Source organism: Theobroma cacao, chromosome 3, assembly GCF_053813885.1.
Source record: "Theobroma cacao isolate CCN51 chromosome 3, ASM5381388v1, whole genome shotgun sequence".
In the NCBI taxonomy this organism is placed as follows: Eukaryota; Viridiplantae; Streptophyta; class Magnoliopsida; order Malvales; family Malvaceae; genus Theobroma; species Theobroma cacao.
In genome coordinates this window covers 40,398,132-40,425,699 of record NC_142641.1, presented here as the reverse complement: position 1 = coordinate 40,425,699, position 27,568 = coordinate 40,398,132, and the positions used below count along the sequence as shown (strand labels likewise).

At 32.6% G+C, this 27,568-nt stretch overlaps 1 protein-coding gene and 1 long non-coding RNA gene across 10 annotated transcripts; both read left to right on the top strand.

Annotated features, from left to right (window-relative positions):
* The first annotated feature begins 1,552 nt into the window (after positions 1-1,552).
* On the top strand, positions 1,553-5,528 carry LOC108661088 (uncharacterized). 8 transcript variants are annotated; one of them, XR_016025068.1, is made up of 5 exons: positions 1,553-1,626; positions 2,246-2,366; positions 2,550-3,143; positions 3,310-3,530; positions 3,877-4,043. It is a non-coding gene; the product is annotated as an uncharacterized LOC108661088 (long non-coding RNA). The 8 variants fall into 8 exon arrangements; XR_016025070.1 differs by having other exon boundaries at positions 2,504-3,143; XR_016025067.1 differs by lacking the exon at positions 1,553-1,626 and adding an exon at positions 5,348-5,528 and having other exon boundaries at positions 1,633-2,366; positions 3,877-3,965.
* A 4,236-nt stretch (positions 5,529-9,764) lies between these two features.
* GMI1 (gamma-irradiation and mitomycin c induced 1) lies at positions 9,765-27,119 on the top strand. Of its 2 annotated transcripts, none has more exons than XM_018117673.2 (37): positions 9,765-10,320; positions 10,448-10,480; positions 10,646-10,732; positions 10,821-10,876; positions 11,474-11,557; positions 12,291-12,363; positions 12,828-12,883; positions 12,976-13,081; positions 13,238-13,306; positions 14,205-14,291; positions 15,371-15,421; positions 15,726-15,855; positions 15,974-16,035; positions 16,103-16,231; positions 17,038-17,128; positions 17,235-17,269; positions 17,922-17,997; positions 18,088-18,270; positions 18,461-18,619; positions 18,744-18,765; positions 18,904-19,012; positions 19,112-19,219; positions 19,466-19,786; positions 19,899-20,008; positions 20,249-20,426; positions 20,546-20,654; positions 20,775-20,869; positions 22,056-22,154; positions 22,420-22,486; positions 23,184-23,269; positions 23,364-23,645; positions 23,722-23,856; positions 23,945-24,059; positions 25,491-25,704; positions 25,817-26,008; positions 26,119-26,439; positions 26,709-27,119. In XM_018117673.2, the coding sequence occupies exons 1-37, from the start codon at positions 9,943-9,945 to the stop codon at positions 26,977-26,979; spliced, it is 4,779 nt and encodes a 1,592-aa protein (XP_017973162.2). In that variant the 5' UTR covers positions 9,765-9,942; the 3' UTR covers positions 26,980-27,119. The 2 variants fall into 2 exon arrangements, with proteins under 2 accessions (XP_017973162.2, XP_017973161.2); XM_018117672.2 differs by having other exon boundaries at positions 19,112-19,228.
* The last annotated feature ends 449 nt before the right edge of the window (positions 27,120-27,568 follow it).

Sequence of the window (27,568 nt, the reverse complement as noted above, 5' to 3'; positions counted from 1 at the left end):
AATAACAAGTGAATTTGTTGAAAATCTTTATGTTGAAAATTATTTAACTGTAATAGTATTATATTTAGACAAATTTACAAAAAAAAAAATTCATCTAAACTCTTAGTCATAGGTTGATAGTAATTTATATTTAGACAATTAAATATTGGTTTTTTATTTTAATTTGAGTGATAGTCTTTTTTACCATTATTTTTTATACTAAGATGATACTAGTAGCTACGCTACAAAAAATGTCATAGGAAATATAGATTATGTTGTATTGAATTTCAATTTGATACCTTCAAAAGATAAATTATTTGTAGAGAAAAAAGATAAATTGATATTAACTGCAAATAGTTATTTGTTTTGATTTCAATCATTGAAAAGTTAGTAAAGGATAAATTTATTTTAGTAGTATATATAGTAGTAATAGTTTTTTAAGTAAAAGAGATAATAAAATAATTGAAAGGAAACACCATAAGCAAATCAAATTATATATTAAAAAAAAGTTCTTATTTTAGTCAAACAAAATGATCACACTATTAGATGATTGTGAGATATGTCTTTTTCCCATATGTTTGGTTTTTGTTGTTGTGCTGGTTTTGCTAGACTTGCTGTATATATGAAAAGATAAAATTTGTTTAGCGTCTAATTTTGATAGGCTTTTAAGTTAAATTAATAAAAGATTTGTAAAGTAATGTAATTAACATACATGATTTTTTATTTTTCACTAATGGTTATTCTAGCATTAAGTCCTTAGCTGTCAAGACAGAAGTAGTATTTATAATCGTACCTTTTTCTGTCACAACAGTAGCAAATTTTGAATCACTAGGCAAAACAATCAAGGTAATTATCATGTTTGAAGTTATCATGCCTTTAATAATGACTCCATTTGGCTAATGGTTAATCAATATTCCAAATTCAACTTGATTGTGATGGATTCTTATTTTGATATACATTGACCCTCTTAGCGGTCCCCTCTTTACTAATTGACATTTATTCCTGGTTAAAAACTTAAGTACATGAATTGTTTATTAAACCATTTAACTTGAAATAAAGGAGGTGAAAGTATATACATCATATTGTACGCATGAACAAAAACCATGCTTGTATTTGTTCATTAACAAAATTAACAACATGTTCCCAAATCTATAACATAAGTAAAAGAATGTCCCAAATGGGCTTCCTCATTTATCCACGTGTCAACTCAGACAACGCTCACGTTTTCAATCTCTAAAACTATGAGTAAGTCAATTTACGGAAGAGTAAGTCAATACACAATTAAATTAAAGCAACATTAGAAAAGAAAAATCTTGACCCTCCGTAAATCCAGTGAATCCATTTCCATCCAAGTCCTTGGTGTTGTGTCATATGCTTTTCATGCTCAAACGGGGTCCCCAAGTTTTGCCACATGAAGGTTGGAGGAGCGAAGTTGGTGTTGTGATGTGTTTGGTGTCTCAAACCGGGCATTTTTCAGACGAGACACGTGTGTGGTCTTAATGGAATGACGTGCTTAGCTTGCTTTTCATGCTTTCGTTTCATGTTTGACTTGATTTTCAAATTTGGGTGAGGAGTTTGTCTTTATTTATGTTGGTTACTCCAAGGCCATCCTTTATGTTATTTCGAGTTTGCGTCCTTCATTTTTTGGTTTGTATGCTCTGTTGTTGGTGATTTCTCTCTTTGAGTTTGGGTGGTTTGCTTTCCTGTTTTCTGTGCTTTGTGTCTTTCTCTGCTTTGATTTTACGTTTTTCTTCTCAAGGGTTTTCCTTCCATGTTTGACTACTATCTATCTTTTCCCAATTTTGTTTTGTCCCCTTTTTTCTTTTTTTCTGCTTTCATTGTTGTTTCTTGATTCCATTATATATATATATATATATATATATATATATATAAAGAAATTTGATTACTCCCATTTCAATTTGAGTATTTTTAAAAAATAATTTTTCTTTCATTCCATTATTTATTTGTATAGTTGTATCTTTGTGTTATAGTGATAACCGTATCTCTCAGTTGTGGTGGATGAATGAGCCATTTGATGCTTATTCTTTTTTGTTTACTTTCATTTGTAATCAGTTGAGAATAAACTCTTATGGTTTTTCATTGGTTGTTTATTGATGCGATCATGAACGTAAGAACGTTGAATATGAATTACTAAACAGTTTAAATAGATGCTAATTATTTATTTTATTTATATTTATTATAAGTAATTCCATTTGGATCAGTCCCTTTAAGATCTATGTTTGTTTTGGAAATATTGATTTGACAGCCTTTATGGCCTAAACTGTGGGGAGGCTCTTGCCAATGATGTATGTTCTGTCCTTTAAAGAGAAGATCATAACAGAGTTGCAGAGTTTGTGGTCAAGGATGTCCAATTAATTCAGGCAAAGGTTTTTAACTTCAACTTATGTGTTTCTATACATCTTTGCTCAGTCAATTTATTTATTTGCTACTTGCCTAAGTGACAAACCTATTTACATTTCTTTTAGTCATTCCTTATTTTTTTGTTGACATTTACGTTTATCAGCATTTTGAATTTGATATTCTGAATGATTTCTTGGTGATGGGCAAAGATTGGCAAAGCATTAAAGGAAACAGTTCAGTGCGAAGTAAAGGCACCCAAAAAGAAGTCAAGGTAAAGGTGATTAAAATATTTCTCTTTAATCTTTATCCCACTCCTCTTAATTATAATTATCTATTAACTACCAAGTTACACGTCCGAAGACAAGGATTGTCACAATCTATGGTAATATTTTTTATGATCACATGTTTCTGATTTCACTATTTCTATTTATAATCAGGTTTTGATTTTTTATCTTTGTAACAGTTGCTTTTTCTCTATTTCTTTCCTTTCTGTTATTTTTGCTTGCCTTATCTGATTGTAATTTTCAATTTGTTTTGGTTCCTGTTGTAGCGTGCGGGTCCAAGAACCCGTCCGCCAGACGCGAGAGACAATTAGATCGTTTAGGAGTCGCCACCAATCTTTTATTTTTTTTTATTTAAGTGTGATTGATCACCTATTAATCTGATTCTAATCGACGAAGTCCTAAATTAATTTTAGGTTCGCTGAAAGAACGAGAACTGGTTCATATTTTTAGAGATGGGTTCGGGAGTGCGGTTACTCACGAAGAAGGGTTAAGACTTCCGTGACGCCCGTTCCACGAACGGTACCATTTAATCTTAAGTTATCTTGATATAGCCTTCTTTTAATTTAATCTCTATTTTATTAATTAAATTTTTAATAAATTGATTGACTGAGGTTTTTTTTTTTTTTACGTATGCACATTATGCAAGCGTAAAATGATGTCATGACTTGTTTATTTTAAATAATAGAATCGGTAATCTTTTATTGAAAAATTACTCGAAAACCATCCCAAAGCTTTGGTGAAGTCTCGAAATTCTCCTCACTTAGGGAAATCTCCGGAAGAACTCGTCTCTACAAGCTCTTCGGAGAAATCCCATCATCGGGATTCTCGCACCATTTGCAAGAAAAATGCGGCGTGCTATGATAGGATAAAATGCTGATGTCTACATGCACACGTTTATTGAATTAGGTGGTTCATAATTAACTCAACTATGTATTTAATAATTTATCATTTTGTTTATATGTTTATTATTATCTATTTTTTTTCATGGATTATTTTTTTATTTTTATAATTTTTTTTTACTTTTTACTTAAATCCATATCCTTTAATTAACGTTTTTTCATTAATATTTTACTTGATTATATAGCTTATCAAATAATTAATTAATTTATTTTCTTTAACGATTAAATTAACTTTATTTAGTAATATTTATTTAAACTAATTAACTAATATAAGTTTAAATACAATATTATGTAAATTTATTATTTTTTTAATATATATGTCATGTTTTAACAACGATTATTTGACTTAACAGGTATTGGAGTTTAAAGTTCGGATTTATCCCAACGTTTCGGTGAAAATCCGTCTCGAACTTCGCACCCAAAAAACATCCACCCGAAAAAGGCAACTCTTTGCCCTTTCCTAGATGGAATTTCTTAAACAATCATCTCATTTTTCTTATAATTTTTTATATTTGTATCATGTTTTTTTTTTTTTTTTTTTTTTGTTTATATATATACATATTATATTTACAAGTATCTAAATATGAATATTGATCCCAATTATATATATATATATATATATATATATATATATATTTACTATTACAACCATTATCATCTTTTTAGTATTTTTTTATATTTTTTTCAGATATTTGTTTATATCTATTTTTTATCAAATATTTACGCATATTTTCATTTACCACTTTATATTTTGTTGTTATTTTTCTACTTTGAAATATCACAAAATCTCTATATAATATATTTTTTGTCTTAATTAAATTATCTTTATACTCTTAATAATATGTCTTTAACATAAATAATTGAGCCACCACAATGAATAAAAATAAAAAATATTAAAGTAAAAAGGCATGCAAGTTAGATCTTACCTTGTGTAGGTTTAGATTAACTCAAAAAATATATAACTATGTGGGCCAAGGCAAGCCACCAAAGGTACAATAACATATAAAAATTTCTCCAAAATACTGTGAGGAGCCCCCTACCTCATTTCTCCTTTTTCTTTTTTCTTTTTTTCTTTATTTCTTTCCTTTCCTTTCTCTTTCTTCTTTCATTCACCTTTTTTCTTTCTTTCTCTCCTAGCCACTCCCCTCTTATTCTCTCTTTCTTTTTCTTTTCTCTTTCTTATTTTTTTCTCTTTCTTCTCTTTTATTTCCCTGGCCTCTCCTTTCTTTTTCCTCTTTCTCTTTCTCTTCTTTCTCCCTGCCGACGTCGCACTTTTCTCCTCTTCTTTCTCCCTCTTCTTCTTTTTTTTTTCTTTTTTTGTGGATGGATCTTTTTCTATTGTGGCTACTGTAGCTTGTTGCTGGTAGATTTTTTTGATCTGTGTTTCTTTTTGTTTTTTGTTCCCCTTGAATTGGTTTTGCAGGTTTTTTTTTTAACAGCTGGGTTGTCCAAAAATTTGGACAACTCAGTAATAGGGTTCTGGCACCAAGGAGTTGGTGGCCAGAGCCCCATCACGCGTGGTGGTTGGGGCGTACGCCCAACCATACCTCTCTTCTTTTTTTTTTATTTTTTTAATTTTTTATTATTTATTTATTTATTTTTTAGGTGTTTACAGTTCCTTATTTGTTACTCATTCATAATCATTTAGTTTTTTTATGACCTTTTATTTGCGTTCATTTAGGTTTTATATTATAATCCATGGATTGTTGGTTGTAAAAAAAGATCTATACAACATCTTAATTTAATGAATATCATGTGTAAACCTCTCCGTAGTTTCTCCTTCTTCCTGCCATTAATATTTTTTTTCTTCTTTCACATGCTTAGGTCAAAGCAGCTAGCATAAAAAAATCACAAATTATTTATCGGTGTGCTGCTATCCTTATTAGTCTATTTAATATGACAATTATGTAATTATTTCTATAAATAGTTTGTGAGAAATTTATTCACAAGAGCACATGAAAGTTACAAAATTGAATATGATATGGAGTTGCTTGGTATTTTTTAATTAATTTATTTTCTACTTCTTTATGTTTGTTTCTTATCTTTGTATTTGAGCATAAAATTTTTTTTTTCAATTTTTTTTTGTATGTAACTTATTTAGATATTTATTCAATTTTGTTCGAATTTGTTGGTTGTTTTATGAAAAATAGGTTACTTTATTCTTAATTAAGTTAATATATAATAGTAATGCTGGGAATATATTGGTCAAATCATTATACTCTACTACTCTATTAAATTTAATAGAAACTACTTAAGTTACGAAATTACTTTAATAGCTTTTATAGTAACAACACAATATAATTTCAATTCATAACAATTTATATTTTATCTTAATTTTTTTCATAAGCATTAACTTTTTGTAAGTTAGTTGAAAATTAATACATAAATTTGTGAACAACCATGTAACAATTATTTGCTTTGTGGTTAACTTTACAATAATTTTTGTGTATAGATATTTTTACAAACACATATTTTAGGACAAACAATTCTAACTCAAAAGTTTTCTATCCAACGAAATAAATATTCTTTCATTTTGCCGCAACGCAAAGCAGGGCTTTAATTCTAGTATATAAAAATCCAACGCATTAAAAATGTCGGTGTGTCAAAAGTCACGGAGAAGCCAAGTGTCAGTCATCAATTAATAATAAATTATACATCAATTAATAAATAAAATATTCAAATGCTCTTGTTGTTTTCATTAGGTTGCATATAAAAAAACATATGTTTTATACGTAAAAATTTATTATTTAGTAAATTTTTAATTATAATTTAATAATTTTAGATTTAAAAGTTTCATTAAAATATAAAATTTAAAAATATAAATGATTTAAATCTTAATTTACTTTGAAAGCGATGTAGGATTTTTAAAATTAACAATCAATACAATAATTCTTCTCAAAAAATTATATAAAATCATAATATTATCATAAAAATCATCTGATAAGTAATTTTTTTATCACGTTAAGTGAACTTTTACTTGGACTTTAATATTTGATAAGTGAACTTTTACACACACAAACAAGAACAGATGCAAAAGTACTAGGGTTGGGAATACATGAAGACTAATATATTAGCTTCATCAGATTATTAAATCAATAATTTCGCTGTACAGGACTTTAGCTTTAGTAACGTTTAAAGAGAATTGTTACCAAAAGAATTTGAATATCCTGATGACAAATACAACAGTTATAAAGTATAAAATATCAAAGATGCAAAACATAATTAAAAATATAAATATTTTTAATACTGTTTATAAAATTAATTGTTCTATTTTTAAAAATACTACATATAATTATTCTTCTTGACCCAACATAGTTATAATTTTTTCCTGACAACAGGCGGAGAAGGCCACTTGCTATTATTCTTTTTGCTTTCAATGCTTCCAATATCTTTTTGCATATGTATGAATATATTATTATATTTAACAATGTGATTTTTCAAAAAAATATAAAATTAACACAAAATTGTAAAAGAGTGTAATAATTAATTAATAATTATTATAATGGTACAACTTGATGAACCCACTCTTTGTGGCCGACATTAAAAGAATAAAGGTTCACACATAAAGTAATTATGTGCTTTTAAAAAAAAAAAATTGTGAAAGTCAAGTTTAGAGACTTGATAATGTGAAAACATGACTTTCCCTCGGCCCTACTCCTGCCTCCAATTATTTTATGTCTTACTTTTTAGTATTAACTATGTATAAAAAAATGTGTACTAGATTTTAGATATCAGATTTTCCCTTTTAAGTCAATTTTGTATTCAAGTTTAGATGTAAGTCCTACTCTCTTATCTTCACCTAGATCTCCTATAAATGAAATTTCATTTTTATCAACAAAAAATCAAAAACTTTTATTCTTCACGAAATATTAATTAGGATTTTAAAAAATTAATCTTTTCATGACATGCTGATTTATTGTAATGAATTTTTATTCAACTTAATAGTATACAATATTATTTCATTTCATACCAAAATGATTGGTTTTTATATTTTTTATTATTATTTTTTAAAAATCATAAACACGTTAAAAAATATCATTTGTAATTTTTTGAAATAAAAATGTTTAAAACATATTTTTTGAAAAAAATAATTTTATATAATATTTTAAAAATAATTATTTAAAATTAAATTTATTTGATAAAAAATCAAACAAGAAAAAGTATAATGTAATGAGGGTACGTTCTTCAACCCTTTTATAAAAAAAAGCCTAATTTTAAGTCATGATCATGCCTTCATTATTCTATATTTAAATTTTTAAGAAAATATTAATTATATTTTCTTTTCAAATATATGACTAATGTATAGTATTTTATATATACCTATATACATTTGTTATTAAAAATTGTCCGAAGTCCCTCACATATGCAGCATTGTTATGCTGTCTAAACTCCACAATTGATGTGGTATGCTATTGCATGCCCCAAGTCTACTTTGGATGTATAATTTTGTGCTTTTAAATTCAAAAACAGTCCTCTTATATCACTTCGAGTGTTCAACCCGAGAGTTTTAATCTGACGTGCGCCCATCGAGCCCTTCCTATATACCTATACTTACATATATATAGTAAAAAGAAAAGAGTACATTACCCTTTTATCAATTAATCTTATAAAAAATTTATTTTGATCATCTAATAAAATAACATTTTGATTATTAATATTTATAAATATTATATGTTTTAATCATTTAATCTTTAAAAAATAGCAAAATTTTCACTCTATATTTCACATTATTATATTATATATTTTTTAAAAGTAATCATTTATTTTTGCTCATAGCCATAAACTAAGACATAGTTTAATAGCTTATTAAGTACGTGAAGAACATGTTTAATAGCTTATTAAGTATATGAAGAACATGGGAGGGAAAATAACCCCATAATATCTAGAGAATCTAGACTTGAGATGTCTAGATACATTCATTGATGCATAAAAAATTCTAACTAAATAATCATGTTGTCCGAATTTGAACAATTAGTTAAATTTGAATTTGCTAGAACGTAACTTCTCACCACTACTCTATTTGAAGAGAATTTCACTCCCATACAACTCATCTCTACTGTTTACAAACCTTTCAGGCCCCTCTAAAATTGAATTAGAGCACATCATTATACTTTGATAAGATAACACATCTGCATATGTGGTTAAACAATTAACGTAATTAAATCACTCGATCAAGGTGTGTTAAGCGAAAAGAAGCGTGTTTGGCACCTTGATCAAGGTAGCTCATTTGTTATTGTAATTTATAAGAAACATGGGTCATTCATGGTCAAAAGCTTCACATAGTTGAAGAATTATTTTTATATAATAAACTTAATAATGTGTTAAATAAAGTTCTAAAAGAGTATAATAATTAATATATAATAATCTACTTTCAGATACACAAAGTGCCAAACACTCTCTCTTTGTGGCCGACATTGAAAAACTAAAGGTTCATGAAAAAAATAGATAAAGCAATGCGCCCTTGAAAACAAATAATTGTGAAAGCCAAGCCAAGGTTAAGAGAATTGATAATGTGAAAACAAGACTTTCCCTCGGGCCCTACTTCTGCCTCCAATTATTTTGTTCCTTACTTTATAGTTTTAACCGTCTAAAACTTATATAATTTGAAAACTCAAAACTGATTTCATATTTCGTTACATTTTTGTTCTCATAAACTGTCATGGAAAATTGTATCTTTTATAACATATTTAAAAAACTAGAGCTTTTAGAATTGACAACATGAAGGGTAAAGAGGGTGAAAGAGCAAAAATATTGAAGCAAAGAGAGTGAAAGAAAGAGCTGTAAAGAGATCAGAGTTTACTGTCGAAGCAAAAAGAGGGACTGCAAAGAGGCCCGTGTGTTGCACACTGGTCATACTCCATTAAGAAAGAAAGAGAAAACTAACAGATTGATTTTAGTCCAGGACCAGCGATTGTCCACGTGTCCGCCCATGAAATGAGGTCCCATCCAGTCCGATCCTTAGCCAAATAACTTGGACTACAAGCTTTTAAGAAAGGGCGATGCACAAGTACTCTTACACGTGTCAAGAAAAAAGACGGCCCTTGCTCATCGCGCATATCTCTCATGCTGATAATTGTTCGACCCCACCGAATATCAAAATATCCATTAACCAGCGACCTATGCGAGATACGCACCCGTCAAGAACTTCATCCGACCGTCCATTAAGGCGGTTCGTTTCCTTTGCCTGCTTACGTGTCGATCAGGGAAAGCATCACGGACGGCGCTGCGGGTTTATATTTCACATTTTATAGTACTCACTCAACTCTCTACGCTACGGTCCGATGGTCCTTCCTCTGCTCTACGGAGTCGAAGACAGGAGTCTCTTCATTTTCCTTTCTTTTCTGTCTCTGTTTCAGTCTTTCTAGAAAAACCCTAGCCACCATATCTGTCTCTGTCTGAACTGCAAAAAGAAAACCTTAATGCAGAGTCAGTTTAACGCCATGGAAGATAAGTTTCATCGTAGGGCTTCGAAGAGGCCGTTGGTTTTGGAAGATGAAGATGATGCTGATGGTTCTAACGAAGTTTACCGCTTCAAAGTCCTGTTACCTAACGGGACTAGCGTGGATTTGTCTTTAAAGAACCAAAAGCCAGAAATCTCGTTTGAAGATTTTATCGACTTGATCAGGGTCGAGTATGATTATATCGTTAGAAGCCAGCGTCAGTCGGTTAAACGAAAAAGAATAATAAATTGGAACAGTGAAAAGTTATATCTTGAAGGTGACATGGGCGGTAAAATAATGAGTCGAATCAAGTTGCGGCATTTTAAGCCCCTGAAGTGTCACATTCTACGCCTTCATGTGAGTATTTTAGTTGCCAAGTTGTTTATGCAGTTTTGGTTTGCTAAAGAAAAATGTCTTTAAGGACATGACACAACTAGAACATGTTTTTAAACCCATACTTATTTGGTGTTGTTAACATAATCAGGATGGTTCCGGAGAGGTTGCCAATACTTATGAGGTAGTGTCTTCTCCATCGTTCTCTCTCTTCTTTCTTCGGGAGAATTTGTTTGCACATTGTTTATTTTCTTTATTGATAGTTGTAAGCCTGTCTTGCATCTTTGTATAACCGGATGTCTTTTACTAAGAGGCCATATTTACTTCTGCGATGAATTTTCTTGGACAGAATATGTGGGATTTGACACCGGATACGGATTTGTTAATGGAGTTACCAGAAGAATACACTTTTGAAACTGCTCTTGCCGATTTGATTGTAAGCTTCATCATGAGATTCTGGATTTTGTTTCTCCCTTAATTTGTTTTTTTGCATAGGCGCTTTTACTCTTTTACGCGTTTAACAGGACAATTCCTTGCAAGCAGTATGGTTGAATGGTAAAAACGAGAGGAGATTGATAAGGTTTGAATTTACTCGTGAAATGTGATGATTTATTTATGATGGCCATTTCCATTGCTGCATGATTATTCTATACAGGGTATGATTATTTTTTTAGCTGGAATTTATTCTATAGTGAAATGTAAATTAAGTTCAAACAAGTAAATTGGTGGTGTAGTGAAAATTAATTAAAATTTGATTGCATATGTTACTATCTGAAATTAATGATCATGGCCATTTACAGTAGCTTTAGAAGTGTTGTTTATTTACACTATAAAAGTTGTAGATTTATGTGTTTTTGCTAGTCCCAAACAATTTTGTTGATATTTGATGTGGTTCAGAACTTGTTTGAAATTTGTCTTGTTCAAACATTGAATTGTTTTATATTATGTCGGATTTTCCTAATAGCGTGTGTCTGTTTGAAATTTGTTGTATTCCACCATCACAATTATCATATAAAGGCATTTTTCTGCCTCTTCTTTATGTGCTTGTGTATCATGTGCATGCATGTGTTACTTTTTCGGCATATAACTAATTCAACCTTCCTTTTATACTTATTTCTACATCATAAAATGTTTACATCATACAGTATTTTAGATGGCCATCTTAATATTTTTGCAGTGTGAATGTTCTGGAGAATACAATTTCAATTTTTGACACTGGGCCTGGAATGGACAGCAGTGATGAAAACTCTATTGTTAAGTGGTATGCTATACAAATTCTTCTTGCTCTTCTTTATTTCAAAGTTTATGTTGTATTAACATATCCTTAGGGTATTTAATTAGATTCAGTGATGTATTCTAATGCTTTTGTTTTTGGGCAGATTTTAGATGTCTTGTTTGTCTGCCGGGCCAAGCAAAAAAAAAAAAACAAAAAACCTGAAGATTCCTTGAATTTGGGAAGGCAAAAACTTTTAGTAACCAATAACTCAGCTTGCAATTTATTCATTCATAATTTAACTTTCCGTCTTAACTTGTTTAAATATCAGTGGGATGTATTTGGAAGGAAACTTGCACTGGTTACTTCTATAAGGACTTTTTAAAATTTAATAATTGATATTGTATGGATGTTTAAGATAATTTCTACTGTCTAAAGAGAGAAAAAAGAAAGAAGATAAGAACAAGGCTGACCCAAAGGAGAAGGATATTTAGTTTTTCAATTTTAGCTCTAAATTGATAGTTTGCTCCTGGTTTTTTAAAAAATTTCTTTGCAATATTTTTAATCATATTTTATTTTTAGCATATTGCAAATGAACTTCTTAAAATGGTGGGAGTGTAGTGATATGGTGCATAATTTTTTATCGTGCAAATTTAGGAAAAAATTTGATTCAGACTTGCCCATATTTCACATCAATTTCTATTACTGTCTGTGTTTCTTAATTATCAATATTTTAAAGGTTTGCTAATGGAAATATGCTTATTCTGCTCATTTTATTTAGGGGAAAGATGGGTGCCTCTCTAAACAGATTATCTAAAGTTCAGGCAATTGGGTGCAAACCTCCATACTTAATGGTACAAATTTTTGTGGAATTCAGTTGCGTTTTCTTTTGGTTGTATGCGTTAGTATCTCCGAATGAAAAGCACGTACTTGGACTTTGTTCTTTTTTCTTCATGCTCTCAGTTGGTATGATTGTCTATTTAATCCATGTATGATACCTGAAAAAAAGAAAGAGATCTCTATGGCGGTTAGTTTTACCCCTTACCATATTTGAATAGGCATGCATTCACTGTTTTCACTAATTAGCTGCAAGTGTGTGTTGGATAAGTTTTCCTTTAGGGTTTTACCATCTTTCTGTTGATCAGAGCCATTTATTGCTATAAGGAGATTACGTTGTTCAAATGATTTTATGGTGATTTGATGTTTGTCTCCATTTTAATGTCAACTTACTCTGCACTATGAAAGATGGCAATAATTCACTTCTCTTTATACGATCTCTGAATTTGTTAGTTAGAACTGTTTTTCTGTGACAATACAGCCCTTTTTTGGCATGTTCGGATATGGAGGACCTATTGCATCTATGCATCTAGGGAGGTATGACCTCTTTGAAAAATTGATCATGCTGCTACCCCTTTTTTGTTCTGATAAATAATAGATTTTCATGGTTTTTTTTTCTTCTCATGTAGCTGCGCTATAGTTTCTTCCAAGACAAAAGAGTCCAAGAAAGTTTACACATTACAGATTGCGCGAGAGGCTTTACTCAACAATTCTAATCCTGAACGTTCTTGGAGGGTAAGCAAGTTCTCTGAGCTCTAATCTCCTTAAAGAATTAATTCTTTGTGCAATATCTCTATCTCTATCTTGTTTTAGAAAATTGCAGTGTTATTATCTAGAAAGTTTCTCATACTTTTGTTGCATTATTGTTTTTATATTTTCTTTTTACTTTAGACTGATGGTGGCATCAGGGATGCTTCAGAAGATGAAATTGAGAAATCGCCTCATCAGAGCTTTACAAAGGTTTTCTTTGCTGCACATTCGTTACTCCTGGTGTATTGTTGTTTCCAGGGCTAGATCCTTAATCCATGATCCCATGTTCCTCATTTTTCATATTAGAGGTTATGTGCTTGTGGTGAATTTCTTTGTTTGCTATTTCCATTTGTTATGATTTTCTATTGCATTTTTTTGCTGGGATAAAAAGTTTGGTGCTTATTAGGATGTAACAGTCAAGTATATTATTTCTCATAGTTGCTGTTCTATTCTGCCTGTTTATTTTGGACATTTTGCCTGTTGTCCATTTCTTAGTATGTGTAACATTAAATTGTCTTGGACATGTGTAACTGGTTACACTCTGCAACTTTACTACATTACATAGGCAGAATGGATGGTAATTTTCAGGGCAAGACATGGTCAGCGTATAGTTGGTAACCTTTTAGGAAAAGGCATGGTCAGCAATTAGTTGAAAATGTTATTTAAGATTTGCAGGTGGTTTTTATAAATTCTTTGAGGAGTTTACTGCCTCTTTTCCATGAGCTATAACCACTTTGAAAGTTCTTTGTAGCTTGGATCAATATCTTGAAAATCCCTTTCAATTTATGCTGAAGATTTTTCACTACAAATTTATGCTGTGATTTGTTGACAATTATATGAAGGATGGTCTGACGTTTATGGCTAAATTGTACAAAGATTTCTGGCAATTAGCTGCTCTGTTTGTGACAAGTATGCTTAGCATGTACACAAATATTGTAGTGTGCCTTATTTTTTCTTTGAAAAGATTTATGGTATCATTATGCATTACTTGGGCTTTCAGTTTATTCTGTTCATAACTGTCATTTTAGGTAGGTGACGTGTTTTCCTTTAATTTGTCTGAGTTCATATATTAGATTTTGATAGTTTCATTCTTTGAAATACTTTACAGGTGGAGATATTAAAGCCTAAACAAAAAAACTTGGACATTTTTAAACTCCAATGCAAGCTTAAGGACACCTACTTTCCATATATTCAGGTGTGAGTTTAATCTTTTAAGTCCATCACAACTAGGTAATATGTGAAAGTTGTAATATGGAGTTGTTGAACTTGAGGAGTCAATCATGTCACGGATGGCATGGTGCTCGTACCTCCCCCCATCCCCTATGGTATCTTATTAGTAACCTTATTTGGGATTTATATGGTAATGTGCTATTTCTTTGTTTTTTTTTTTTTTTACACATCTACGTGGTTGCTGCTTTGTGAATGCTGTATGTATGTCGCAGAGCTAAACTATTTCTATTTTTTGATTTTATTCTTTTTTGTATGTTTTCTGCTCCTAATTTGATGGGCCTGTCAGGTGCTGGTAGGTCTGCATTTAAAGTTTTGATTATGGTTGACTAGTTCACAAGAATTGAAGAATTTGTTTGTCATTTAACGAAGAGTGGATTCAGGGAAATCTTTTCCCTTCATAAATCTTTTCTTCATTTATTCCCTTTTGAATATGACTTCCTAGCAGCTAAGTATGTGCAAAGTCGTGTCTGCTAATTCAGTTTCTTGGTCTAGAAGTCATGTTGATCTGGATGTTTGAAGGATTGAGTAGTAAGTTCCATGTAGTGAATTCTGGTGTCTATTCAAATTAAAAAGTTGGGCACTATTTTTTTTCTATTTGGCATTTTTAACTATTACATTGGGGCTTATTTGTTGGATTGCTTGTGTAAGTGTCATGGGCTCACATTTCTAATGCAAAAAACATGTTTATTAGGTGGAGGGAGACCTTCACTTAAAAGCCCAAGACCCACCTCTTTTTTTACTGATGTGGGATGGAGGAAGGCGTTTACTTATAGGTCCAAAACCATCTTTTGTTAATGTGGGATCTGTGACATATGCAGATATATCTTCATTTGCTTTTCGATCATGCTTTATGTTGAAATATACCTTTCAACTTCGAAGCATTGAGTTGAATTTCAATTTCTTCTACATATTATTGTTTAGTTGTAACTTTTTTAATTTCTGGAAATGTATCTTCTGTGTGTTTTACATTTCTGTTATTCAATCAACTTTGTAATTATACTAGAATCCTAATTGGTTCTTATACATTACTTTCTTGGCCTGCAGTGTGATGAGTTGTCCAAAGTTGGCAGGACTATTACACCTGTTGAGTTCCAGGTTTAGCTTATCATTGCTGTATGATTTGTGTTGTTTACAGTTCACTTTAAATATTGAAATGGGATATAAATTGCTGGAGGGAGAATACTTATGCAAGGATATAATTACCATATGAGGAAACTTTTTATTAAAAGATAAAAGAATGATGAAATGTTACTTTTTTTATCTGAATATCTATACTCATCTTATGTTAATCTCCTAGATATTAATTTGGACATGCTTTTTTCCTTTTCTCCTTATTGTTGAGTGGTTGGTAACCTTTTAAAAAATTTCGGGAGTATTCAAGGAAATTGCTGCTGTTCAGGTTAATGGTGTTGATTTGACTGAAATTGATGGTGGCGAAGCTGCAATCACCAACTTGCTTTCTTGCAATGGTCCTGAATTTAGTATACTGCTTCACTTTTCCCTTAGAAGGGAGAATGTTGCAACCAAAGGTTCTGATAGTCATCATGTCTTGCTATTTACTGCTTTTATCAATGGCAATCTTGCTGTCAATGGAAGAGCAACGTTTTTTTGTTTAGTTTTAAGCTGCTGAGGTTTTATATTTGCCAGGTTCAAAGGCTTCTCAAGAGGCAAATGCTCGCCTCAAGTGTATTTATTTTCCCATACGTCAGGTATTGGATTATTTGTTTAACTTTTCTATTTAGACTTTCTGGAAGTATATAAAATTGCAGTTTACAGGGGAAAGAAAATATTGAGAGGATTTTAGAGAGGTTGGGTGCTGAAGGATGTGGAGTTAGAGAAAACTATGAGGATTTTAGTCGCGTCTCAATTCGACGTCTTGGTCGTTTACTTCCAGATGCTCGTTGGGTTAGTTTCCTATTAAGCTTGTGAATATAATGTGGTTTTTCATATGTCATATTTGCTAAGTGGCATTATCTTAAAGAATTTGGCATTTTGTAAAACAGATACTAAATTATGTTTTATAGTATTAGGTGAATGTTGGCTTTTTTCTTGTGCATGTTTATAAAACGACTTGTTAGTTATTTATCTTACCATCCAAAATTCTGGTCTGAGTTTTAACTCCTTGGATGAATTCCATTTTGGCTGAAAGGCATGTTGATTTTTTCTCTTTCTAAATAAGGAAGTTGCCTTTTAACAGATGCACTTGCAATGTTGTCTCCTATTAAATTCTATTTGGAAAAATGTCCTTCATAGTTATTTTACCTTTTGTGTACACTATGTTGGTGGTATGTTGGGTGGCATTGTATCTAAGACCCTTAGCTTAGCCTCTCTAGAGTTTCTTGTTCTATTGATGTCTGCCTAAGCTGAATTGAGAAATACATGTACATTTGAAGGCTTAAAAAGGAAATGTTTGGGGACACTCTAGAAACAAAAGGATGTGATGGTCATTTAAGTGTGCAGATTCTACTTATAATTGTCAAAATTACCTTAAGATATCCGGGAATAGGGTTCTATCACTCTATCTTCCTAGGTTTTTACCGTAACTTTCAATATTTATTTGTGCATCTGGACCAATGGTAATTGGTTTGCCATAATTTCATATACATTAATGCTTCAGTGTGGTGTGCTGTTTGGTGGGGAACCCCGAGATTTTTATTTTTGAAAAGTGTGAACCCCAAGATTTAATATAAAATGTATCTGCTTCATTACAGGCATTACTTCCTTTTATGGATTTGAGGCAGCGCAAGGGGGATAAGTCCCACTTATTGAAAAGATGTTGCTTGAGGGTTAAATGCTTTGTTGGTAGTGTGGTTCAAAATTTATGAGAATATATATGTATACATACTTGCAATGTTTCTTACTTTCCGTAAAAACAATATGATTCAAGAAGACTCGTTTTCGGTTGCAGAGACTGATGCTGGCTTCAATCCAACACCATCAAAGGTAGGCCACTTTGTTCATTCTACTTTTATCTTTATAAGGATGGTTCTTGTATTTGCCATAGCTTGCTGTTATGTCAATATTTACTTTACTTTTGGAAGTTAAGTTGTCAGGTGGCTTGCTTCTAAGTGTTAGAGACAGTATTTTGATTTCTTGATGCAATTCCAGACGTCCTGGTATATTTGTTGGAATAGTGGTCTTATGTGCAAAGATGTGTATGTATGTTGCATTTTGTTATGTGGTGAGAATTACTTTTCAAGTGGTTGGTGGTATTGTGCAGGATCAGTCAGAGCAATGATGGAAAATATGCTATAACACAGCTGTATGATGTCATTATTGTTGTCTTGAGAACCATTTTACAAGTTCTTTTGGTCTGGAGCTTATTTATTAGGGCGCTTTAAGGCAATTTTCTTTGTTCGAGGGTGAAGTTTTAGTTAAAATTTGCTTCACCCCTGTTTACCGCAAGCAGTTCCAACAATCTCTGCTCAAAGATGAAGGGCACTCACACAAGATATGTTGCCTTAGTATAAATGGTTGTGCACAACCAACATTCTTATGATAATTGACAAAAGAGTGTATAAAGAGCCAAAGTAAATCAATTTGATGGATTGGACTAGTTTAAATAACGATATGAATATGTTGTTTATCTCTGCAGACTGATCTGGCGCACCATAATCCTTTTTCCATTGCTCTAAAGAACTTTGGCAGTAGGCATGTAGAGAAAGAAAAAGGTGAACTTTGTTTTTGGTTGGGGTCCATGTCAGTTATGGGATTTTATACTCAGTTTACATTTTTTTTAATCCGATATTTTGATTCTGTAGATGTTGATGTTGAAATTTATAGAGGCGGTAAACAGTTAACCTTTCTACAACTGGAAAGGGAGTATCAGGATTGGCTTCTTCTAATGCATGACAGTTATGATGAAGAAATCGTGTCTGGTGAGGATCAGCCAGTTCTTGTTGTTGGTCCTTTGAACAAGAAGGCACTAGGAATATCATCTGATGGTAACATTATCTATAAGCAGTTGATGATATATGAATGTTTGATAACCTTTTATATTTTCAACCTCATAAGTTTGCTTTAGATAAAATTTGTTAAATCAGGTTAGGTCTGTATTTGTTCATTAATTTGCTTCTTTCCATCCTGTTTTGGCTGATATTACTTACTCATATATTGCCTCTTTCTAACTTGCAGTTATAAGGGTTCATAAAATTCTTAAGAGAAAGGGAGTATTGTGGAAACGTCGCCAGAGAATCAAAGTTCTTAAGGGTGCATGTGCAGGGTTTCATAAGAACAATGTTTATGCTACATTAGAATATTTTTTGATTGAGGGATTTCAGGGGGATTTTGGTGGTAAGCAGTATATTTAAACACGAAGAAGTTCAATCTACCAGTATCTTTAACTTAATTATTGCATTTTATACATCTTTATATTCTGGTGACATGTCTGATTTTTTCATTAATCTGTTTTATACAGGAGAAGCTCGGATTATATGCAGGTGACCTGCCTGTGCATCTGCTTTTTAAGTTTCTTGTAGTTTTTTGGGTTTTTTTTTTTTTTGAAATTTTTGTAGTTTTTGGTGTTTATTCCTCATTGTTTACTTGTATACGTATGTTTTTCATTTCTGAAATGGAAGGCCACTAGGTCTATCGAATGGCTCTATTCTTTCTGTAAAGGATGGAAATGCCAGCTTTGATATTCGCAGTTCATTATCTCTTCCAGTTAGTGTGATTGATTCTGGAAAGGTTAGCTTTTATTGTTTGATCCTATATTGCTACGAGATCTCCCCCTTGGCAGCTGCTTCATATGTTTGCATAATATGGTGAATTCTGAGTCATTTGCAGTGCCTAGCTATTGATGATACTGATTGGGATTGTCAACTGGAGAAACAATGTCAGAAGGCTCCCTCGAGAATTGACTTGCTGAATGCGAAACAGTGTCAAGAATTGGAGGTTGATGGGGTTGGTGGATTTTTATCTGCTCATAATAGAACTGTCAAACAATTTTGGCATTGTCAATGTATAGCCTTAAAGATTGCAATCTCAATATGAACTTGCATGTGTGTGATATTCAACAAACAATCCTCTATCTTCTTGGTGAAACAATGGGATAATTATTATTTTTTTCTTCTCCCTGGTTCTATTAGTTCAAGCATCTTCAGCATGACTTATTCCAATAATACTGGTTTCTTGTCTTAGGCATTGCCAGCTGATGCCACAGTACATGCTGGACTAGTTCCACCAAAGGAAATTGTCGCTGTTCTTCGTCCAAGGAGTTTTGGTTCTTCTACTGCTTCAAATGACTTGGAGCAGAAGGACATTTTGAAGATTAATTTAGAGATGTCAATAGAAGTCAATTTTAGAAGAACCAAGAACCATCAAGATGTTAAACATATTTACTCAGGCCGAATTACACCTTCGTCCCGTAAAGGGTTTAATGGCTTGTACGTATTCCCAATTGGGAGCAAGTTCACACACTTGTTTCAAGTAGCAGGCTTATATACCTTTTTATTCTCTATTGTGAGTAATTCAGAGACCCCTTTATTTTTTGTTTCCTACTTTTATTTGTATAATCTCCTATGTTTTGAAATTCTTGTGATCATGCAATCTAATGGAAGCTCACATTCATTAGGAACATTCAGGTTGTCAGGATTGCAAGAAAACACTGCTGGTAGTGCCTTCGCTTAAGGTTGGGAAGTGGCGGCTTCTGAGTGATGGAAAGATTCCATCATATAATGTGAGGTAGGAACTTGAGGATATGTGTTGCGGATTTGCTGTTCAATGAACTCCCTACCAAATTATGTTAAATGTGTTAGGAAAATAATTCTTTCTAGAAGTACATTGTGTTCTGGCACCACTTAGGAGTTTAAGTTTTAAATTGGATCGGCATCAGATTTGTTTTCTGTAATATTAATTTTTCATAACAGAAAATATATTCAGCTTATTTTTGTTTACCTATTTTACTCTATGGTCATTGGACAGGGTCGGTTCATGTTTTGCACTTATCCCTATTGCATGCTATGACATATATGGCAATCGGATGCCATTTTCCTCCATTCCTAATTTCAAGATCAAGCTTGTTATGAATGAAGGTATGCTAGTTGATGTGACCCAGATGAAGCCGTCCCTTTCTTCCGATAACTTGGTCCTTAATATTGAGGTATGTATCTTTTATGAAATTTATTTCCCCTTAAAAGACCTTTCATGTCTATGTGTAGAAATATGGAAGTCATTTTCTGTTCATCCGCTCTTCTTTTTTGGTTTTTCTTAATGCTGCAGGATGTCATGATTGAAAGTAATGGGTTGGACTCAATGCGGCCTCATTATGCAGCCACCTTGGTGATATATTCAAAAGATGAATCGGTGTCAATTTCTGTTGAATGTCAAGGTGCTCTGCTGTGTATTTGTCATCTGCATGTAAAAGCAGTACTAGAGAAACAAATTTTTATTTGATTTATGGTACAATGTTCTGAGTGTTTACCATGTTGAATTTTTTTGCACATATCAGTTACCCCTGGAGCTTTACGGAATGTCAGAGCCTGTCCAGAAGTTCTTGGAAACCAATTACTCCCAGGCTTCATAATTGAGCAGCTCGTACTAGAGGTGCAACTCTTTCATCATTTTGATGCCCTTGATTTGCATTAGTTATGATTTTCCTCTTTTGATGAGTTGTTTGGTTCTCCATATGGTGGGTGAGCCTCCTTTTATTTGCCATATTATTAAAAGAAAGTAGTTGACTCATTCTTTTTGCCTAAGCATTTGTGAATTAATGCATGGTTGCCAAGTTCAAGCTCTCTAGGATGTTATTTTTGTTGAATTGTTCACTTATGTATATTTCTGTTGCTCCATATTACATTATGAGCTGAGCAATTATCATGAATAATTGATAATTGATGTGGCAGAATCTTTCGTAGAGCTTTACAATTCAGTTGTAGTAATTCTCTTACGTTTCCCTTCCTGTTTGTCTGTGTTATTTTTTTAGTAAATGCATTAGTTCGGATAAAAAGTGTAAAAATATCATTGCCTTTCCAAAATATTTTTGAATTGAAGTGCAAAACTTTCCACTGCTTTTAATGCATCCCGATATTTTAATTACTTGTAGCATGCCTGCCATCAAATGAAAAAACTGCTTCTGATGCATCCCAAATTTATTGTTTACCAAACTGAAAGATATAATGAGCAGGGCATTCTTACAGAACATAGAGTTTTCCCTTTTGATGGATGCTATGAAGTGTCATATTTTCTTAAATGTTACTGTAAGTTGAAAATTTATTTGAATTAAAATGTGTCAAACAGATTGTTCTTTTGTTTTAGATAGGTTTTATATTCTCATGCATTGATCATTTTAATCTTTGCATTGAATACGTCTGACAAAATACCATCCATTGGTAAAACCATTTGGCAATGTTTGGCGTGCAATCCACATTATGCTACATCTCCAATTGGTATTAGGGCCTGCACTATATTTCATTCTTTTTCAGATTTTTTTGCTGAAATGTGAATTTACATTGACTTGTAATTGTGGTTTTTTTTTTTTTTTAATAAATCTCTTCATTTGTTAACTCAATACTTTACATGAGTAAAAGTCATATACTGGATATTAAGTTGTAATATTTGAAATATCTTGAGTATCTGGCACATGGAATTGCATTATGAGTAGCTCTGAACTAGTAGCTTCAAGTCACTAGTGAAGCTGGTGTAAATATCAAACAGGGCATATGTGATATGAACTTTGTAGATTGCCTGTTAATGATGACATATTACTAACATGTTAATTTATTTCCCTCAGATGTTTGATGCATATGGCAATCATGTTGCAGAGGGTGCGGAAGTTCAGTTCCACTTGGATGGATTTGTTATTCAAGGACATCTAGGCTCAAAGTATAAGGTTAGGTTCTTTAAAACATTATATACCTGTACTCTATGAAGAAACAATGTTGCAAAATATATTTGACATTCAGCAAAGTTTGAAGCTATCTTCCTCAGTATGGTATTAGGTGGAAGAGAATGTCATAATTCTTATTTTTCAGTTGATGCTCTCTGAGCATGATGGTGATATTTGGTGGTCAAGATTAAGGCTTCACTTGTTGAGATCTTAGCATGGTGGTGTTCAATATATAGTGTGCAATCTGATAGCAGTTCTCCAAATGTAGGTGGATGACCGTGGATGCATTGACCTTGGGGGCCTATTGGAAGTGACTGCAGGTTATGGAAAATCAGGTATATAACTTTAGGCTTCAGCTAACTGGTCTTTCCTGGTAAAGTGGTCCTCTATGATACAAATTTCCTTGCAATATTTATGACTAAATTTGTATTTGTCATTCATAGTTTTCAGTTAGTTTTTCCAGATTGGTGTTGATAGGGTTTTTTCATTACTCACCACATACCATAGGACTCAATGTTAATGATCCTTACATAGGTTGCAAATGACCAAAATTTAAGTATTGACCATACATCTGTGGGCTCTAATTCATTTATTTGGTGTGCGCGAGTGTGATTATCCGGTCATCCACAATTGTAAAGATTAGATGTGATTCCAAGACAAAGTTAATTGATAATACTTAATAAAGGAAAAGGTTAATCTGAAGGTAGCTAATCTTTTTAGTTCTTATTCATTTATAGAAGCAGCTTTAGCTTATTCTTTCTCTTTCACAATTTATAGTTGGCCCAAACTGTGGACTAACATGTAAAGTTGCAATTGCTTTCTGTGACGTAAGGTGGATGGGCGTAGTGTTGTTTGGCAAATCTGGCAAAATGTTACATTATGCGTCTTACATGTCTTCAGGGATTGACAAAGATCTTTGTGAAATGCATGCTCATTAACTAAGCCATAACCTAGAAGCATAATTTTATGTTGGTGAGCTATAAATTTTAGTTTTTTCATACTTGATTGTTTCCTACATGCTTTCTCCTGCAGTATCTCTCTCTGTTTTACATGACGGCAAAGTAGTCTTCAAGCGAGAGTTTCAAACTGAGAAAAGGGAACTAAGAATTGCATCAGTGGTTAGTATCTATTTGCTTCTGTTTCAGTTTCATCTTTCAGACTTTTCACTCAAATTTCTCTCACCTATGCTGTTACTATTACATGTGTTCTTAGGTACCTGAGCATTGCATTGCTGGCTCTATACTGGAAGATTTAGCTTTTGAAGTTGTAGACTCCCAAGGTGTTGTTGATGAAACTTTTCATGATGATGAAAAGCATGGCCAATCTCATAGACTCATAGTTAACTCAGAATCATTTGAAACATGTGATTCTATATGCTATGCATTCATTCATGGCTGCTGCATCGTCACTTCAATTCCCCTTCCTGAAATTGAAGGGCCATTTTGCTTCGTAGCTTTTCATTCTCGTTACATGGATCTGTATCTCAATGTCAAGGTTGTAAGTTGTAATGATCTTGTGTCTATTTTGAGATTACCAGTTCAACATCAAAATTGCTGATTTCATTGTGCAGGTTTCTCTTGTGCGTCCTCGGAAAGTTGAGTCTGATGAGATTGAGTACCCCTCAGATCAGAAGGGCTTGTTCCTGCAGAAGTCACAATCTGTCAAGGATGTAGGATGTCTACTGTCCCTAGTGAAATATGACAAGGTAAAGCTACTTTTTTCAAATGTGCATATTTTCTGTGTAGAACTGCAGTTTAATTTGTAAAGTGGACTGTTTTTAAAATTTAACACAGGAACTAGAGGATGAAGTGTGCAAATATGGTGAGCGCATTGCAAAATGGGAACATCTGCTGGAAACTCTTGATTGTAGGAAGGCAAGCATTGAGCGATATGTGTCTGGTTTGCAAGGTTGTTTACAAAATTTTACTGTTCTTTCTTTCTTTTTTTTTGAAATTCAACATCAATGGTTATAAAATAACATGATTGTTGATGATGATAATGCTTGATGGATGAAATAGAAATTAGTTTTCTATGTGTTTTGTCTATTTAAGTTAATGGTGTAGTAATTTAACATCTGCAAATTTCTCTGAAACTTCCTCTTAAATTTAAATGTACTGATAGCATGGTGAAATGTTTATCTTGTCTTCAATGGTTCAACTTATCCAATAGCAAGAGAATAAAAAAAAAAAAAAAGGAAACTCTTGTGTTATAGAATGAACAATTTAATTTTTAGTTTAACAATTGGTTTTGGTTCTTGAAAATTTCCGTTGATGTGTCATATTCCCCACTGATGCGTTTAATGTTGTTGTGATAAAGAAAATTTAGTATTATGCTGCCATTTCTGAAACATAAACATTTGAAGTTTGGAGCTTTAACTTATCATTTTGTTGTGCATTCTACTTGTTACATTGGAAAAGATGCCAAATTAATGAGGTAGTTAACACCAGTAGTTTTTAATTTAACAATTGGTTTTGGTTCTTGAAAATTTCCATTGATGTGTCATATTCCCCGCTGATGCGTTTGATGTTGTTGTGATAAAGAAAATTTAGTATTATGCTGCCATTTCTGAAACATAAACATTTGAAGTTTGGAGCTTTGACTTATCATCTTGTTGTGCATTCTACTTGTTACATTTGAAAAGATGCCAAATTAATGAGGTAGTTAACACCAGTAGTTTTTAGTTTGACAATTGGTTTTGGTTCTTGAAAATTTCCATTGATGTGTCATATAAAGAAAATTTAGTATTATGCTGCCATTTCTGAAACATAAACATTTGAAGTTTGGAGCTTTAACTTATCATTTTGTTGTGCATTCTACTTGTTACGTTGGAAAAGATGCCAAATTAATGAGGTAGTTTAACACCAGTAGTTTTTGGTTTAACAATTGGTTTTGGTTCTTGAAAATTTCCATTGATGTGTCATATTCCCCGCTGATGCGTTTGATGTTGTTGTGATAAAGAAAATTTAGTATTATGCTGCCATTTCTGGAACATAAACATTTGAAGTTTGGAGCTTTGACTTATCATTTTGTTGTGCATTCTACTTGTTACATTGGAAAAGATGCCAAATTAATGAGGTAGTTAACACCAGTAGTTTTTAGTTTAACAATTGGTTTTGGTTCTTGAAAATTTCCATTGATGTGTCATATTCCCCACTGATGTGTTTGATGTTGTTGTGATAAAGAAAATTTAGTATTATGCTGCCATTTCTGAAACATACATTTGAAGTTTGGAGCTTTGACTTATCATTTTGTTGTGCATTCTACTTGTTACATTGGAAAAGATGCCAAATTAATGAGGTAGTTAACACCAGTAGTTTTTTTATCATAAACTATTTGCAGCTTCTCTGGAACCTAATTTAATCAACAATTTGGACTTTTTGTCCACAAAAGAAGAAATGATGATACGGATCAAGGAAAGAGATTATTCTGCAGCTTCTGTTCTCTGCAGTCTTGCTCAAAAACTTCCATTTCAAGAACCATGGATGGATGTTATCGAAGGGTTAGTAGGTGTGGTAGCCCTACTGGGAACAGTTTGTACCAGTAAGCTTAGCAGGTTGTATCTACCTTTCGTCTTTAAAGATGTCTATATAAAACAAAATGAGAGATTGCAAAAGTTCTCTGTAACTTTTAGCTTCTCTGGATTTCCCTGGATTTCTCTGTTGCAGGATTTTAGCTGAGTACTTGGGTGAAGATCAGATGCTTGCTGTTGTGTGCAAATCCTATACAGCTGCACGTGCTCTTGAGAAGTATGAGCATAATGGAGAAGTTGATTGGAAACTTGGTCTTCATGCAGAAGCTACTGCACTTGGAAAATCAATAAGTGGCAGATTTCTTGTTGTCTGCCTTGAGGATATAAGGTATTGCGTGGAGTTTTGCTGTTTATGGTGTCAGTGGTTATTGCTAGAACTATTCTTGTATAGACGCTGAAAATTGAAAGTTTAGTGGTTAATGATGATGAAACATGCAGGCCTTACCCAGGATTGATTGAAGTAAGTGACCCTCGGAGGAAGCTAGCGTTGCCAGATCCTAGGTTACCGACTGGAAACACTCCTCCAGGTTTTATTGGTTATGCGGTTAATATGGTTAACATAGACCATCCTCATTTAGAGAACTTGACCACTGCTGGCCATGGTCTGCGGGAGACCCTATTCTACAGACTTTTTAGCAAGCTTCAAGTATATGAAACGAGGGAACATATGGAAAATGCTCGTGCTTGCATAAAACACAGTGCTGTCTCTCTGGATGGAGGAATTCTGAGAAAGAATGGAATTATATCTCTTGGATACAGGTGTTTATGCCCTATCTCTTCCTCTTTGTGAGTGTTTGCATAGGTGCATTTCGTTGCATGTGTGTATGTATGGATGTAGAAAACAATGATAGGGATCACAAATATGTTAGGGTTTAAATTGGTTGTCTGGAAAATTTGCAAGGAAGACTGTAAGGAGATAGATATTTATGTGGTGCACGACCAAGAACTGGATGCAAATTTTGTATGGTTATGGGCATTTTGTTCAAGTCATCTAGTACAATGTTCTGATTTATTGAGTTGGCTTTCAGGAATCCTGAAATACATTTTCCAGTTCAGATGCATGTCTCTCAGCAACACAAGGAAATCATGGAGCAAATTAAGAAAATGAAGTTGGAGCTAAGAAGCATCTTGCAGCATATAGAGAGAATAAGTGAAAATCATGCCAAAGCTTCTAAGAAGTTTAACAAGAGAAAAATGAAGCTGGAGAAGTGCATGGATCGAATGGATTCCACAATCAAGTATTATCACGTGGAATATGCTCCCAATACACTTAAGAGCGAGGAAGCCCCTCCCATGTGACTTTATTTCTCACCTATGCCTGTATATATGGTTATTTAGTACTATCTGTTACTAGGTATATTATTGGTACTTGAGTTCATTCAACTGATGGATTTGCTTAACAACTGAAACTTTAATAGAGGAAGCTGCTTATGTCCCAACCATCAGAGCTTAACATGTCTGATTCTTTTGTTATTTTACTCCACTACCTATTCATCAAAGGTTAAGAATGCTAACACATTACGTTTTGGTTGGTTTAGCCTAGGGATTAATTAGAATGCAAACACGACTTGGTGATGCACCCTGCTTATTCATCGAGGCAAGGGAGGGTGACGTTTAGGCTCAATGCCACTACTAGCTGTCGCTCGATGTTGTAACCCCTTAAGCCTGGACCACCAAGGTCCGGGTCTGGATGGGTTGGCCAAATGCTTGTTTATTTGAGCAAAGGTTAGCTTTTGTCTTGTGTTTTCTCAACAAGAGAGGGCATCAAGGTAAAATCTCTACCGTATCACTTATGATATAAACTTAATTTAGAGTGTATATTTAATTACATTAAAATGTTTTGATTTAATCATAAATTATGTAAGATATATCAAAATATTTAATTTAT

Coding starts and splice junctions, on each gene's coding strand:
- GMI1 (XM_018117672.2), top strand. CDS start 9,943: ATGCAGAGTCAGTTTAACGCCATGGAAGATAAGTTTCATCGTAGGGCT. Junction 10,481..10,645: donor AGGTTGCCAATACTTATGAG/GTAGTGTCTTCT, acceptor TTTCTTGGACAG/AATATGTGGGATTTGACACC. Junction 26,440..26,708: donor ATTATATCTCTTGGATACAG/GTGTTTATGCCC, acceptor GTTGGCTTTCAG/GAATCCTGAAATACATTTTC.